At 41.8% G+C, this 17,743-nt stretch overlaps 1 protein-coding gene across 1 annotated transcript in view; it reads right to left on the minus strand.

Moving 5' to 3' along the window:
- Window positions 1–3: 3 nt before the first annotated feature.
- The window catches only part of mfsd14a2 (major facilitator superfamily domain containing 14A2), a gene marked incomplete at its 3' end in the record, with an annotated part of 56,256 nt that continues 38,516 nt past the window's right edge, over window positions 4–17,743 (minus strand). The window contains exons 6-12 of the mRNA XM_048613947.1: window positions 14,649–14,867; window positions 13,005–13,118; window positions 11,744–11,815; window positions 11,515–11,627; window positions 3,023–3,120; window positions 1,625–1,791; window positions 4–24 (exon numbers count right to left, since the gene is read on the minus strand). Of these exons, the coding sequence (XP_048469904.1) occupies window positions 4–24; window positions 1,625–1,791; window positions 3,023–3,120; window positions 11,515–11,627; window positions 11,744–11,815; window positions 13,005–13,118; window positions 14,649–14,867 (804 nt within the window). The remainder of the gene's footprint in view (window positions 25–1,624; window positions 1,792–3,022; window positions 3,121–11,514; window positions 11,628–11,743; window positions 11,816–13,004; window positions 13,119–14,648; window positions 14,868–17,743) is intronic.

The following is a 17,743-nucleotide window of genomic DNA, read 5'->3' on the forward strand; positions in this document are numbered from 1 at the left end:
GGGAGGTCCTGGGATTATAGTACTCTGGACAAACAAAATAAGATAGAGGAAGAAAAGAAAAACCTGGAATTATTGAAGTTGTAATTTTGCAAGCTTTTAAAAATTAAAATAAATTAAGGACAGTTTGTTTCTCAACTCAAAGAACTTAACACAAGGGAACTTGTCAATATTTTTCAAAATAGCTTTAACATTCTTATTTCACTGACGTTCACCACTGTTACATGCATTAATGCTGAGGGACATTAGAAAGTTTACATGCACATACATCACATTTCAAAGTGCCTCAGATATGAAAGTTATGTTCAACTATGGCAACATAAGCATGGAAACATGACAGCAAATTTTGCAGGTCATTCTTTCACACTTGATTTGTTTTAAGTAACAGGGAGAAGCAGAGGTCCAGAGAGCAAGAGAACTTCCTACATACAAAAAACAAAGTGCTGGAGAAATTCAGCAGGTCTGGCAGTATCTGTGGAATGAAGACAGCTAAATGTTTCACGCTCAGTGACACTTCATTAGAACTAGTTCTCTCCACAGATGCTGCCAGACCTGTTGAGTCTCTCCAACACTTTGTTTTTGTTTCAGATTTCCAGCAACTGCAGTTCTTTATTTATGAGAACTTTCTACCTTCAGCTGTCTGCTCTAAGCTCTGGAATTTCCTCCCCAAATTCCTACATCACCTCTTTAAGGCACTGATTAAAATAAATATCTTGGACCTAGCTTTTGGTCATCTGTTGTGCGCACCATATGGAGTTATGGCATCTAAGAGAAGTGGTATCCCATAGATTTCAAATGCTATCTACTGCCACAGCTTTATCATATGGAGTACAAACTGGGGTATCTCAATAGAAACATACAGAAGTGACCAATCACCCCAACTTAGTCTGTGCCACCTCTTTGAAGACTTTCCTCAAAATACATGCGTCCTTTACAATTGCTCATCAAGCTCGCTTCTAAAAGCTCCTCCCGAATCAATTTTCCATTCTACTTTCAGGAGGTGCATTCTAGATTAAAACTCACTGCTTAAAATAATTTATCCTCATCTGCCATCGGATTCTTTCGCCGATGACTTTAAATGTGTTCTGTCGCTGCAAACTAGACAGTGCAAGCAGTTTCTCCTTCCCAAAATATGGTGTTCAGTATTGAACATTATATTCCTTCAGGGGCCTAACTAGGGCTTTATAGTTGTTTAATTTCCTTGACTTTTGTCTCTACTCAAAGCCAAGGATTTCTCATACTTTCTGAAACAGCATTTTAAAAAAAATAATAATTTATGGGTTCTGGGCATTGCTGCCTTAGGCTAACTGCCCAGAGAGCAGTTAAGAGTCAACCACAGTGAGCCAGGAGTCACGAGTACGCCAGATCAGGTAAGGATGGCACATTTCCTTCCCCAACAGCATTCATAACCAGGTAAGCATATTTTTATTCCAGATTTTACTTGAAATTTATTTCAAATTTTACCATCTGCCATGGTGGGATTTAAGCCCAATGTCCACAGAACACTGACCAGATTATGGATTGCTAGTCCACTGACATTACCACTGTGCCACTGCCTTCAATGCTGGTTGGTTATGCCTCAAGAAATGACAAGGGAGCTGGGTCTGTGCACAAGTTGTTGCTTTACCTCATCAGTTGGATTTTGCATGTTTCCTTTTGGAACTTTGCCTGGGTTATCAACATCTCCCATTTCATTTAACTCCACATGGAAAAGATAGAAGACAAATCCATACAGTGCTGGACCAAGGCCATTGCACAATCCTCTGATTCCAGTGATCATTCCTTGTACAACTCCTGTAGGGAAAGGGAAAAAAAAAATCTCATAGACCACAAGGCATAGGTGCAGTAATAGGCCATTCAGCCCATGGGATGTGCTCTGCTGTTGAAGACTTCACATTTCAACTGTGAAGTATTAAATAGACAGGCTGAATTTACTCTTGCCCAAGCTAAAATGAATTGCAAACTACATTTAAAAAAGAACTTTTTTTTGAATTGCAAATTCAATCAGTTGTCCCCTCCACTCATGCCCTGTTAACACTGATTCCCTGAGTTCCAGTAGCCCTACACTGCCATGCTAAAATACGAGGATGGGAAAGTTGTGACAGGATGTTGTTATTTACAGTTACTCAAGATTCATCATTTGTCCTGTCCACTTGGACCTACTTTTGCCATGCACCATCACCACTTGTTATTTAGTCACACCTGCCTTACTCTAGACCAGTGCTTCCCTCTAATTCTTAGCCATGTCACCTTCTGCCTATGCTTACTTAAAAGTAATGTTAACATATTCCAGTCCTAGTGAAAGGAGAGGTTATAAATGCAAAACAGTCTGTTTTTTCTTTACAGATGCACTCAATTTCAACATTTTCCAACTACCAGCTTTTTAAGTGTTTTGCTTTTGACAGACTGTATGGCATCACAGCTCATACACAGTATGGCTACTTGGTGATTTCAAACCAGTGACTGATTCTTTCCTCCCCAGCCACTCCTGCAGAAATTCAAAGATCCTACAGAGTACCATCCAAACCTACAACTTCTACCATCAAGAAGGACAAGGGCAGCAGATACATGGCAACACCATCACCATCTGGAAGTGTCCCTCCAAGCACACACCATCCTAATTTGTAAATTCATAGCCATTCCTTTAGTATTGCTCTGTCAAAATCCCACAATTATTTTCCTATTGGCACAATAGGTCTACCTGCAGCAGTTCAAGGCAGCAGCTCACCATCACCTTCTCAAGGGCAACTCAGGAAGGGCAATAAATGTCAGCTGAACCAGTGAGACCCACAAGGCAATTCTCTTTTCAATTCATTCAGGGGTTGTGGGCTTCGCTGATTCAGTTAACGTTTATTGTCCGTTCTTAACTGCCCTTAAGGTGGTGGCGAGTTACCTTCTTGAACTGACACAGTCAATTTGGTGTTGATACACTCAACGCCATTAGGGAGGGAATCCAGCATGTCTTAAAACTGTTTCACACCTGCTACACACTGCATGGTCCAAGGAGAAAAAGGAAATAGCCTACCTTGTTGATCTGGATCGGCATTCCTAGAAACTAGAGCACTGACCGCTGGGAAGGTGATGCTGGACATGGCAGCCACAGCTCCCGCTGCCCACATCATCCTGCAAAAAACAACATAAACAATCCATGTCAACATTTCAATAGTGGAGACTAGTTCTCCCAACTACGTTCTTTAGTTCAATCACTCAACAGTTCAGGCAGCAGCAACATGGCGTACCCTTGAAAATGCAGGTGCACCATGGGAATAAGGAAGGTGGTTTCTGAAATGTGAGCACAGTGTGCCAGTCCCGATAGACCATACAAATACACCCACATGAACAATACCATACCGGAATGAAAAGGGAAATGATAATGCAGGTATCAATGTCCATTATGCATATAAATGGGTCAAACCATCGGAAATAGTCAGCATAAAAGCATCTATTCAAACTCCAGCAGTCAACTTTAAAACACAGGAGCATCTGCTCAGTTTTGTTACATGTTACGGAGTACAAATGACATTTTTTTTTGTTTAAAACCCATTTCTTTTGATAAACTCTGCTTAAAAGTAAAAATGTTCATTTAAAGGTTTTGTAAGGTTTCCTATTATTGAAGTTGCAAATGAAACTAAATTTTCCCAAAATCAGCTGCTCTGCATACACGGGAACAGATTTAGGTGCTGTTTGTTTTAGTTACTTCTTGCTCCACAAGCTGTATCCCATCACATCAACAGCTAGGATGAAAGACAGCTGAGCTAGCTGTGACTAAAGCTATACCTAATAATACCTTGAGATTTTTAAGTTGCCATGGTGAACATGCTTGGGCAGTTTTACTTCATGTTCTGTACTATTTAGAGGCCAAAGGACAAGTGGTTCCAGCAATGCCAAAAAGTCAAACATGAAAGGAGATGAAACAGGTTGAGCTGTCTGGGGAAGAAATGTGGCACTACACTTCCAATAGCCTGGAGCCTAGTCAGCTGGCTGTTGAATGTATGTTTAGCATCGTATCCTATTATGGAAAAGGTCTCAGCATGAAACTTTATCTGAATGCTCGGAGCATTCGAAACAAGGTGGATGAGTTGACAGTGCAAATCATGAAAAATGGGTATGATTTAGTGGCCATTACAGAGACATGGTTACAGGATGGTCATGACTGGGAATTAAATATCCAGGGGTATCAAACTGTTCGGAAGGACAGACAGGAAGGTAAGAGAGGTGGTGTTGCTCTGATATTTAAGGATGATATCAGGGCGGTAGTGAGAGATGATATAGGTTCTACTGAACAAAGCGTTGAATCCATTTGGGTGGAAATTAGGAATAGCAGGGAGAAGTAGTCACTGATAGGTGTGGTCTATAGGCCACCAAATGATGACATCGTGGTGAGGTGGACAATAAACATAGAAATAGCTAATGCATATAAAAATAGTGCAATTATCACGGGGGATTTTAATCTACATATCCATTGGTCAAACGAGGTCGGTCATGGCAGCCTTGAGGAAGCGTTCATAGAATGCATTCGTGATAATTTCCTTGAATGATATGTAATGGAATGTACGAGGGAGCCAGCTATCCTAGATCTAGTCCTGTGTAATGAGACAGGAATAGTTAATGATCTCACAGTTAGGGATCCTTTCGGAAGAAGCGATCACAGTCTGGTCGAATTTAAAATACAGATGGAGCGAGAGAAGGTTAAATCCAGTACCTATGTCCTGTGCTTAAACAAAGGAGACTATGAAGGAATGAGGGAGGAGTTAGCTAAGGTAGAATGGGAGCTAAAACTTTATGGTGGGTCAATTGAGGAACAATGGAGGACTTTCACAACGATTTTTCACAGTGCTCAGCAGAAGAAGTATATTCCAGTGATAAGGAAGAACTGTAGGAAAAGAGAGAGCCAGCCATGGGTGTCTAAGGAAATAAAGGAAAGTATCAGATTGAAAAAAAACACATACAAAAAAGCAAAGAGTAGTGGGAAACTAGTAGACTGGAAAATCTTTAAAGGCCAACAGAAAGCCACAAAAAAAGTTATAATGAAAAGTAAGATAGATTATGAGAGTGAACTAGCTCAGAATATAAAAACAGGCAGCAAAAGTTTCTATAAATGTGTAAATCGTAAAAGAGTGGCAAAGGTAAACATTGGTCCTTTAGAGGATGAGAAGGCCAATTTAATAACTGGGAATGAGGAAATAGCCGAGACATTAAACAGTTATTTCGTGTCGGTCTTCACAGTGGAAGACACAAATAACATACCAAAAACTAATGGCAAGAAGGTTATAGCAGGTGAGGACCTAGAAACTAAGGAGGCAGTGCTGGGCAAGCTAATGGGGCTAAAGGTAGACAAGTCTCTTGGCCCTGATGAAATGCATCCCAGGTCACTAAAAGGGGTGATGGGGGAAAATAGCAAATGCACTGGTAATTATTTACCAAAATTCACTGGACTCTGGGGTGGTTCCCGCAGATTGGAAAACAGCCAATGTGACGCCACTGTTTAAAAAAGGAAGTAGACAACAAGGGTAACTATAGGCCAGTTAGCTTAACTTCGGTAGTGGGGAAATGCTTGAATCTATCATTAAGGAAGAAAGAGCATGACATCAGGATATAAATTGTCCCGTTGGGAACACCCAGCATGGGTTCATGAAGGGTAGGTCATGTTTAACTAACTTGGTGGAATTCTTTGAGGACATTACTTGCATGGTGGACAATGGGGAACCTGTGGATGTGGTGTATCTGGATTTCTAGAAGGCATTTGACAAGGTGCCACACCAAAGGCTGCTACATAAGATAAAGTTGCACGGTATTACAGGTAATGTATTAGCATGGATAGAGGATTGGTTGACCAGTAGAAAGCAAAGATTAGGGGTAAATGGGTGTTTTTCTGGTTGGCGGTCAGTGGCTAGTGGTGTGCCTCAGGGATTAGTGTTGGGACTGCAATTGTTTACAATTTACATAGATGATTTGGAGTTGGGGACTAAGTGTGGTGTGTCAAAATTTGCAGATGACACTAAGATGAGTGGTAGAGCAAAGTGTGCAGAAGACAAAGACTGCAGAGGAATATAGATAGTCTAAGTGAGTGGGCAAAGGTCTAGCAGATGGAGTACAATGTTGATAAGTGTGAGGTCATCCATTTTGGTAGGAATAACAGCAAAATGGACTATGTTTTAAATGGTAAAAAATTGCAGCACGCTGCTGTGCAGAGACTTGGGTGTCCTTGTGCATGAATCGCTAAAAGTAGGATTGCAGGTGCAGCAGGTAATTAAAAAGGCAAATGGAATTTTGTCTGTCATTGCTAGAGGGATGGAGTTTAAAAACAGGGAGGCTATGCTGCAGCTGTATAGGGTCCTGGTGAGGCCACACCTGGAGTACTGTGTGCAGTTTTGGTCTCCTTACTTGAGAAGAGATATACTAGCATTGGAGGGGGTGCAGAGGAGTTTCACTCAGTTGATTACAGAGTTGAGATTATGAGGAGACGGGGATTATACTCATTGGAATTCAGAAGAATGAGGGGAGATCTTATAGAAACATACAAGATTATGAAGGGAATAGATAAGGTGGAGGCAGGGAGGTTGTTTCCGCTAGCAGGTGAAACTAGGACTAGAGAGCATTGCCTCAAAATAAAGGGAAGCAGATGTAGGACTGAGCTCAGGAGGAACTTCTTCACCCAAGGGGTTGAGAATCTGTGGAATTCCCTGCCCAGTGAAGCGGTTGAAGCTACCTCGCTGAATGTTTTTAAGGCAAGGCTAGATAAATTTTTGAACAGTAAAGGAATTAAGGGTTATGGTGAGTGGGCGGCTAAGTGGAGCAGAGTCTCAAAAAGATCAGCCATGATCTTATTAAGTGGCGGGGCAGGCTCGAGGGGCCAGATGGCCTACTCCTGCTCCTAGTTCTTGTTCTTATGAAACACTTTCACGATAATGGGCCCAAGCAGGGGTAGTGGGAGAAATAAAAGGGATGGTACAAACTAACAACTAGTGGCAAATAGACACAATGGTCCACTCAAAGCAAAACAAGGGGTCAAGACCAGAGACAGTAAGAACTGCCGATGCCGGAGTCAGAGATAACACAGTGGAACTGGAGGAACACAGCAGGCCAGGCAGCATCAGAGGAGCAGGAAAGTTGACATTTTGGGTCAGGACCCTTCTTCAGATAAAAACAAAAGAAGGGTCCCAGCCCAAAACGTCAACTTTCCTGCCCCGCTGTGTTTCTCAAGATCCACACTATGTCATCAAGACCATAACATGTAGGAGCAGAATTAAGCCATTTGGCTACTCCACCTTTCGATCATGGCTGATATATTTCTCAATCCTATTCTCTTGCCTTCTCCCTGTAACTTTTGATGCCTCTACTAATCATGAACCTCCCTCTCGCAGTCTCAAATGACTTGGCCTACTGCTATGAGTTCCACTGATTGATCACCCCCAGCTGAAGAAATTCCTCATCTCAGTTTTGAAGGGTCACCTTTTCACTCGGACACTGTGCCTTCAGGTCATAGTCTCTCCTACTCGTGGAAAAATCTTTTCCACATCCACTCTATTCAAGCCTCTCAGCGGTCTGCAAGTTTCAATGAGATCTGCCTCATTCTTCTAAATTCTATCAATTATAGAGTGCTCAACCACTCCTCATATGACAAGCCCTTCATTCCCAGGATCATCCTAAACCTTCTTTGGACCTCCTCCAAGGCCAGCACATCCTTCCTTAGATGCAGGGCTCAAAACAAGTCATGGTATTCCAAATACAATCATACCAGAGCCTTAAATAGCCCTGGCCATACATCCCTGGTCTTGCATTCTAGCTCTTTAAAAATGAATTGTATTTCCCTTTCTAACTGCCAACTGACAAAATAATCACTAAGAAACTGAATAAGGAATTCAAGAGAAATCTCTCGACCGAAAGAACAGCGAGGATATGACAGTACTGCAGGATGCAACCATGTTGATCAGCTGTCAAGGAAATAAAAATTAATGGAGGCTCACAAACTCTGGGATCTGGAGTGCTGGTAAACCCCACAAAGCAGGGATGGGGCAGTGCAGAGTGAGTGTTACTCTCACGGTTTTTTTTCAAAATAGTGCTGTAATATGTATGAAATTATTTCTGCTGCCATTGGCCATTTGCTATGGGTAAAAGTTTCATTCTCTATCCTCTGAAAAGAAAACACCCCACTAAGGTACACAAAGGGCACCCAGAGAAAAGCAGTGTGAATCAACTGTGCATCTGTTTATTCTCATTTTCTTACTTGCAGCCTGTTCTCAATAAGAAAGCTGGTTCTCAGTCAGCCTGAACCATAACATTGCAGTATAGTGGCGATTATTTAATGTTGTTAGTGATTCATTGGTACAAATATCAATTGAGAAATGGTAAATTGACTACCAGGAAATCATATGCCTGGTAATATCTGAAACTGGTTTAGTCAGGACGCAACTGGGCTCTGGGTTGTTTTGGACTCCCCTTCCCACAGTACTTTAACATTTGTTCTTGTCAACATGTTTTGTGCCTCTGAAATGCTACCTTTTGTTTTAAAAAAGTGATTTTTAAAAATATTTGTGCCACTATGTACCTCAACATGTTCATCTATTCTACTTCTCCAAAGAGGCCATTAACCATAGCCACCAAGCAGGAGTATGCTGTTCAGCAACAGGGGTCACAACATGCACAAGGCTGCAATCAATCTCTCGCACATAGGCACGTGCACACACTCTAACAGGAGTCACAAGATACCATTCAGAAACAAATCTGGTTCAACTCTCCCTTCAACAAAGATTCATCAAAACCCAGTGTAATTCTCCCTCAGAAGATCAGCAAACTGATAAGCAAACATTAAAACAAAGCTCTTCCCAGTCTGTGTGGCTGAGTGACTCATTCTTTGGGTCTACGCTCAAAATCAGAAATTCTCTCTCCAGGCATATACCTGTAATAAATATTTTTCCTATTAATGTTATGATACAGAATATCAAAAAGCAGAGGGTGAACACAGCGCACTGCACCCATGCCAGCTTTTTCGTAAAAATTATCAAACTAGATCCATTCACCGGCTTTTTCCTCTTAATCCTACATATTTTCCAGTTAGGCCACACATTCCTGACAGTAACAACTTGCTGCATGGAAGTAAAACTTTTAACTGCCCTCCACTACCAGTGGGAATCATGTTTAAGTACACTATCAAGACCTTAGATAATTTTAAATTGCCTCTACAAGATTGGCAACTATGAAAAAGGAGCCCAAGAGTTTTCTACAGCACATAGAATCCCTACAGTGTGGAAACAGGCCCTTCGGCCAACAAGTCCACACTAAACCTCAAAGCATCCCACCCAGCTCCATCTCCCTATAACCCACCTAATCTACACCTCCCTGAAACACTACGGGCAATTTAGCATGGTCAATCCACCTAGCCTGCACATATTTGGACTGTGGGAGGAAACTGGAGCATCCGGAGGAAACCCACGCAGACACAGGGAGAACGTGCAAACTCCACACAGACAGTTGCCCGAGGCTGGAATCAAAAAGGTGGTGTGGGCCAGAAGGAAGGCTTATAATGCAGAAGGCACAGCGGAGGCACTAAATAAAAACCTAGCATCTCTTTTTACCAATAAGGATGCTGCTACAAAAGTCACCATGACAGAAGAGATAATTCAGACATTTGAAGGGTTTAAATTTGATAAGTAGGTTGCATTGGATAGGCTCTGCACTTAAGAGTTACTAACAAAATGAGATTCATCCAAGAATATGATATGGAACTCACAAGAAGTTGGTTTTAGAACCTAGCCTCCCCGATATATTAATGACCTGGAGACTGATCTACAGAATGAAGAAAATGCAAAATCTGCCGACAATACAAAACTGCATTATGAACTGTAAGGATAGTACAGAACTCAAAACGGACAGACAGGTGGAATGGGCAGGCAAGAGACGGATTAAATTCAGTGCAGAGAACTGAGGAGTGATTCACTTCAGTAGCAAGAATGCAGAGAGACAATACAAACTAAATAGTACAATTCTAAAGTGAGTGTCGGATGAGAACATGCGATTGAAGGTGGCAGAGAATGCGTTTGATAAAACAAAAAAATCTTGGACTTTATCAACAGGGGTAAAGTGTTCAAAAGCAAGGCAATTATTTTGAAACTGTGTGAAACACTGGTTCAGCCTTGACTAGAGTATTTGCATCTGTTTTGGACACACCTTAGAAGGATGCAAAGATATTAAAGAAGGTGATGAAGAAATTGAATTGTAACCACTATTCTTGGAGAAAGGATGGTTGAAAGGATATTCAGTAGAAGAAGTATTACTAATGAGGGGTCCAACTGACTAAATATGCAAAAACTGTTCTCATCACTGGAAGGATCAAGAAATAAACAGCATAGACTTATTCTTCCACACAGCTAGTTAGGATTTTGAATATTTTTTAAAAAATTCTCACTCACATCGTTGGCTGGCCAGCATTTATTACTCATTCCTAGGTCGGCCCTCGAGAAGGTGGTGGTGGTGGTGGTGAACTGCATTCCTGACCTGCTGCAGTCCACCTGCTGTGAGCTGACCCACAATGCCTTTAGGGAGGGAATTCCAAGATTTTGACCCAGTGACAGTGCAGGAACAGCAATATATTTTTAAGTCAGGATGGTAAGCGGTTTGGAGGGAAACTTGCAGGTGTTCTTGTTCCCATCTATCTGCTGCCCTTGCCTTCTAGAAAGAAGTGGTCATGAGGTTGAAAGGTGCTGTCTAAGGATCTTTGGGAATTGTCTGAGAGCAGGGTTAAGGCAGATTTATTTGAGACATTCAAGACAGAAATGGATCTGAAAAGGAAGTAGTATCTCCAGGGCTATGAGAAGGCGGGAGAAATGTTTCCTGATGATTGGCTCCATCAGAGACCCAGCAAACAGGATGGGCTAAATGGTGACATTCTGTGCTGTAACCTTTCAACTATTCCACTGAACGTTCTTAATCCTCTTTACTCCAAGGTGAAAACTTCAATCGCTCCAAACAATCTCTGGTATTATTCTAGCAAACAATATTTAAGATGCCATAATTTGGTCAATTGCATTGACTCATTAGTCCTATACCAATTCCCCCCAAAATTGCACACTCTACACAATCCTGCAACATCCTCTCCACTCTCTATAACTGCTATCATAACCAAAAAAAATTGGTTACTACACAGAAATTCATTTGAAAAACCTTAACTTATTGATAGGACACTGACAACCGTACGAAGCAGTGTAGAGCTTGGGAACATGCTCAGATAAGGTCACCAATTAGGGCAAAGATAAAACTGTTCTTGAATCGGGGAATGTCGATCAATGGAGTTCTCCCAGGGGTCTATGGATGCCTAACTGCCGAGCATTTGTGAAACTGAGATTGATATATTTTGGATTTTAAGGCAAAGAATTTATAATCACCCAGGAAAGTGGGTGATTAAGTTCAAAACCATTCAACATCCTTTTGAATGATGGAGAAGAATTGAGGGCCTGTATAACTTTCACCTTCCCCTATTCTTATGCTTGCTTGATTATTCAAAGGAAACCACACACTTACCAGGGCTGAGACCCAAAGCCATACCAAGCTAGCTGGAGAATTTGGAAGCCAAGGCCCAGGAGGATCGTATTCTTATGCCCTATGGACCTCATGAGGATACCGAGGACTACAGTCTGAAGCAAATACAAGTGAAATTAATATTTGATCAGCAAAATCCAAATTAAAAAATGTTGGACTCTGTATAAGTGTACTACATTTAGTGTTCCTACTTTAATCAGAAAGCACTCACTTGAGCTAAAATGGAAAGGATTCCCACAACTGCAATAAAGGCAGCTACAGTCTCTGAAGAAAATCCAATTACCTAGAGAAAACAAAAGCACCCAACAAATAAGAAAACAGGTTAAAAACACACACACATGCATCTTAAAGTACTTACATAGCAAAAACAAGCCAGTCCAACAGGAGGTTATGCTCCACAAGCCTCCTCTCACCCTTCATCTAACACCACTAACATTTGTTTTTGATCCTCACGCATATAGCAAACCGTCTCTTCAACACATTAATGCTATTCCCCACATTCCAATCTCTTGTTTTACAGAACAACATTACAGAAGATACAATCTGGAGTTAATCCAGGAAAGGAATGCAATATTCAAAACATCACAGACTGAACCAAGAGTGAGACAGCCCAGTAATGCTGGAATGCTGAATTCACAACTATCAAGATGATTGTTAATTGAGAGTTATGCACTCCAGCCAATTTTGGATGTGGTGAAGGTTCTACACTGGAGTCTCAAAATTCCTAGAATTTTAATTTTAAGTATAACATTTAAACTTGTGTACACAAATGTCAAGCCCAAATGCTGCCTGGTTGGTGCAGCAAAGGTGTGCCAACTAACTCAGCACACCACAGGAATGGAACTCAAGTTACACACTCCGCTATCAAGAACGTGCTCATAGTATTCTTCAGGTTAAGAAAACACAACATCCCCTCATAGGCCACCCAGGGGGATAGTCAGCAAGATGCATTTGTGCGCACGGGGTGGGGGTGAATAGTTTCCTGTTTATTTATTAGAAGAGCGCAAGAACTGCAGATGCTGGTGTCAGAAGTAACACAGTGTGGAGCTGGAGGAACACAGCAGGCCAGGCAGCATCAGAGGAGCAGGAAAGTTGACGTGTCGGGTCAGGACCCTTCTTCAGAAATGGGGGAGGGGGAAGGGAGCTGGGAAATAAATAGAGGGGGGAGGGGTAGGATGGTGATAGGTGAATGCAGGTAGGGAGTGTCCATATTGTCTCCCACCTATCCACCCCACCCATCCCACTGACCAACCTCCACCACTCCCTACCTGCACTCACCACCCTACCTACCTTCCCCAGCCCCACCCCTCCCTCTACTTCTGAAGGGTCCCGACACAAAACATCAACATTCCCGCTCCTCTGATGTTGCCTGTGTTCCTCCAACTCCACACTGTTGTCTCAGTAAATTATTAGCATTTGATTCAGAGATAATGACTGGTTTCATTTTTGTTTGAAAAACAGGGCCACTTTACCTGTCTGAGATAAAGAAAGAAGCTGGAATACTGGCCTGCTTCAGGCAGGTACGAGAGAAACACTGTAATACAGATCAGCAGAACAGTTGAATCCTGACCCACTTTCTTCAAAGACTGCAACAAAATGGAATAGAAAAAGTTATTTAATGAAAATGCAGACTGAGTCCAGTTGATTTGAAAAGCAGCCTATACGCAACCATTCAACTTTTTAAAAATGCAAAAACAAAGGATCACATATCTCAATTTCACACAAAGAAAATCTGCATCCAAACGTTACTTTTCTAAATAAAAATCACAGAATGTGGGCATGGGTGGATGGGCAGCACATATTGACCATCCTCATGTGCTCTTGGGAAACTGGAGAGTTGTTCTTTTTTTAAACTGCCGCAGTCCATTTGGTGTACACACAGCCAGGATGCTGCTAGGTAAGCAATTCCAGGATGTTGATGACAGCGTATTTCAAAGTCAGGATAAGAAGTGACTTGGGGAGGGGAATTTGCAGGTGTGCCCATCTATTGTCCTTCTAGATGGTAGTGGTAATGGGTTTAAGATACTGCCTACAGAGCCTTGGTGCATCTTGTAGATAGTATACACCACGGCTTTTGGAGCATTGGTGGTGGAGGGAGTGAAAGTTTGTGGACGTGGTGTCAATTAAGTGAGTTGCTTTGTCTTGAATAGTGTCAAGATGTCTGTTTCTTGGAGCTGCGCTCAACTGAGCAAGAAGGGAATATTCCACCATAAACCTCACTTATGCTTTGTGGATGGTGAACATGCTTTTTGGAGTCAGGTGGTGAGTTACTGACTTCAGGATTTTCAGTCTCTGATCTGCTCTCATAGCCACACTATTTATATGGAGTGTCAAATTGAGTTTTTGGTCAGCGGTAATCCCCATGATGTTGATAGCAATGCTTATGTCAATGAATGTCAAGGGACAATGCTCAGATTCTCTCCAGTTTGAGATAGTTATTGCCTGGTACTTGTGGATGTCAATGCTCTTGTCACTTGCCAGAGCAAGTCTGAATATTATCCAGTTCTTGCTGCATTTAGATTTCAGTATTTGAGGAATCACAAATTGTCCAAATGTTGTGTACCAAATGTTACAGCCCCACTTCTGACTTTACAATGGAGTGAAGGTCATTGGTGAAGCAGTTGGAAGGGTTGGGTCTATGACACTACCCTGAAGAATCTCCGCAGAGATGCCTAACCTCTAATAACCACATCCATCTTCATTTGTGCCAGATTATGACTCCAGGCAGTAGAGAATAGTTATCCTTTGTTGACAACTTTAGGGAGCAAAATTTTTCAAGGTATTTTACTGAAGCTGGCATAGTTAAGAGTAAAGCCAAGGGTTTTGAAGGTGGGTAAAGACATGATAGGCTGCAGCAGCTCAGGGAGAATTTTTACATTAATGTGGTACCAGAGGGGGTTGTAACAAAGCCATGAATGAATGAATGCGTGAATGAGGTTATGAATCAATGCAATGGAGGCAGAGAGCCAGCAGCATAACCGATCAGTCCAATTCAGTATGGGACAGGATACCAACAATGAAAGTCTGGAAGTAAAATTTAAGAAGTCTATTAAAAAGTAGTATAAGGAACACAACAAAATAGTAAGACAGTTTGCTGAATTGATTCAGTTCCTTACTGCAAAAGGGTCTGCTTGTTCCCATGAAATTGGTGCACCCCAGGAAGCAGGCCTCATCTTCTCTGGTAAAGACTCTGGCACAGCCACAAGTATAAAACAGATGTCCAGCAAGGCAATTGCAGTGGCCAAAACTACTACAAGATTGTCTCCATATGCCCTGGCCAAGTATGCACCAATGGCTGGACTGGTCACAAGACTAGCTGCAAACGTTGCAGACACCTTGATTGAGAGAAGAAAAAGTTGATTACTTTCCATTTATGGAGACTTCCTTTAAGTTGACATTTTGCAGTAAATTTTGCATACATTCAGACTTTCCAGTTAAGGCAATTTCAGATATATCTAGGAGAGGTAACATACAGGTCAGATACACAATAAAACTCCTTCTGCATTGTCCCAAACACTATGTTAGGTACAGTACAAATAAAGTTCGAATTCTATTGCTCTAGAGACATAGTCCAATCCCAAATCACTGAGAAATACCCTGACTGCACTGGTCAGTTCACAATTGATCAAATTGGCCTTCTTCAGCTGGGGGCTGGGGGAAAGTTCTCCTCAGCCCAGCAGTAATTTGAACCTGGATCCAACAGCAAAACAGTGTAATAAAATTATGTAGTGCCACCCATTGTTTACATTCAGCAAAACTGTCTTATTGAGGAGCTTACATATCTCAATGCTGATTCAAGATTTCAAATGTATTCTTTCAACGTTCAGTAGCTGTCTTATTCTTTCCTAAAAAACAAACCACCGTTGCCAGACAGGTAGAGTTTATTTCATTCTTCAACGTACTCATTGCTTTGGCAAAACGAAACGAACATTAACAGGAAACTAGAGAAAGGAACGAGGAAGAGCAACGCAATCCAATTAGCTACATCCCAAAGCTACTTATCCATGAGGAAGCACAGTGGGGGAAAGCCATTTCCCAACAAGGACAGGAGAAAGAGCACACACAGGACATCTTCCACTACCTCATGTGCAACAGCATCAGCTGAGACCCATCATCTGAGTTTCTGCTTGCCCAGTTAACATGACAAGGAAAGCAAGATCCAGTATACTGCAAGGAGGAGAAGGTGAGCAAGCAAAAACAGACTGAATTGTCACTTGCTGCTCAAAAAGGGAGAAAAATGTAACCTAAGCATGTAGCACAGAAGCTACGACTACTATTAAGCTGTTAATAAACTACTTTCCCACAGCAAAGTCAGAGTCATACAGCATGGAAATAGGCCCTTTGGTCTACCTTGTCCATGTAGACCAGGTTTCCTAAACTGAACTAGTCCCATTTGCCTGCATTTGGCCCATATCAGCTTAAACCTTTCCTACTTATGTACCTATCCAAATGTCTTTTAAATGTTGTCACTGTACCTGTATCTACCACTTCCTCTGGCAGATCATTCCATTTATCAATGACTGTTTGGAACAAGTTGCCCCTTAGGTCACTTTTCAATTTTTCCCCTCTCACCTTAAACCTATGCCCTCTAGGTGTGGACTCCCCTACCCTGGCAAAAAGACCTTGGCTATTCACCTTATCTGTGCCTTTCAGGATTTTGTAAACCTCTAACGTCACCTCTCAGCCTCCTACATTACAGGGAGGAATGTCCCAGCCTATCCAGCTTCTCCCCATAACAAACCCTCCAGCCTTGGTGACACCCTTGAAATCTTTTCTGCACTCTCAGTTTACTAACATCCTTCCTGTAGCAGGGCAATCAGAATTTTACGCAGTACTCCAAAAGTACTGTCTTGTACAACCGCAACATGACATCCCAACTCCTATACTCAATACTCTGTCTGATGTAGGCAAGCGTGCCAAATGCCTTTTTCAGCATGCTATCTACCCGTGATGCCACTTTTGAGGAACTATGGACCAACATCTCAAACGCTTCACACAATGACTGATGTGTTTCATTGTCTATCTTGTCAAGCTTCTTCAAAATCTTCCATGTATCACAGATCAAATTCATTCTTTTGGACTCAAGAACCCAGTTTACTTAGTCTTTCATCAACGGATTCTACCCAGAAACCAATCCAATGAACTTCTCTGCACCACCTACAATACAAACCTGACCTTTCTTAAAAGGAGACCAAATATGTGCAGTATTCCAGGTGCTGCCTCACCAAAGCCCTACATAATTGTAACAAGACTTCCTATTCTTTCATTCCAATTCCCTTGCCATGTTGGCTTTTATTATATTTGCCTTCTTCTCTGCTTCCTATGCCTGCATGATAACTTTCAGTGATCTCATACAAGTACACCCAATGTTCTCTGAAAATCAACATTTGAGTTTCATATCTCAGATCAATAACGAACAGTTGATTTTCTACAATACCTGGGACAGATCCAAGGCCAGATGGGATCTATCCCAGATTACTGCAAAAGGCAAGGGGAGAGAGAGCTGGGGCATTAGCAGATATCTGCACATCCTCTTTGACCACAGGCGAGGTTCCACAGCACTAGAGATTAGCCAATATTATTTCCTTGTTTAAGAATGGAGGTAGGGGATAATCCAGGAAATTGTAGGCCAACGAGCCTGATGTCTGTGGTGGGGAATATCTTGGGGAAGGTATGTGCATTTTTGGAATAAAATGGACTAGTTAGTGATAGGCAGCATGATTTTGTATGGGGAAGGTTATGTCTCACCAACCTGATTGATGAGGAAAGGGCTGTGTATATAGTTGATATGGCCTTTACTAAGACATTTGATAAAGTCTCACATGGCAGATTGGTACAAAATTGGGATTCGGCATAGGCTGGCTACATGGATACAAAATTGGCTTGGTCATAGACAGAGGTTAGTGGTGGAAGGGAATTTTCTTAGAATGGAGACCGGTAACTAGTGGTGTCCTACAGGGATCAGTCGTAGGCTCTCTTGTTTGTAGTATAGACAAATGATCTGGAGGAAAATGTGGGTGGTTGGATTAGCAAGTTTGCAGATGACACAAAGGTTGGTGGAGTTGCTGATAGTGCCAACGATTGTGAAAGGGTACAACAGGACACAGATAGATTGGTGACTTGGGCACAAACAGCAGATGGAGTTTAATCCAGACAAATGTGATGTGATGCATTTTGGAGAATCAAATTTAGGTGTGAATTATACTGTAAA

This window comes from Rhincodon typus, chromosome 29, assembly GCF_021869965.1.
Source record: "Rhincodon typus isolate 14 chromosome 29, sRhiTyp1.1, whole genome shotgun sequence".
Lineage (NCBI taxonomy): Eukaryota > Metazoa > Chordata > Chondrichthyes > Orectolobiformes > Rhincodontidae > Rhincodon > Rhincodon typus.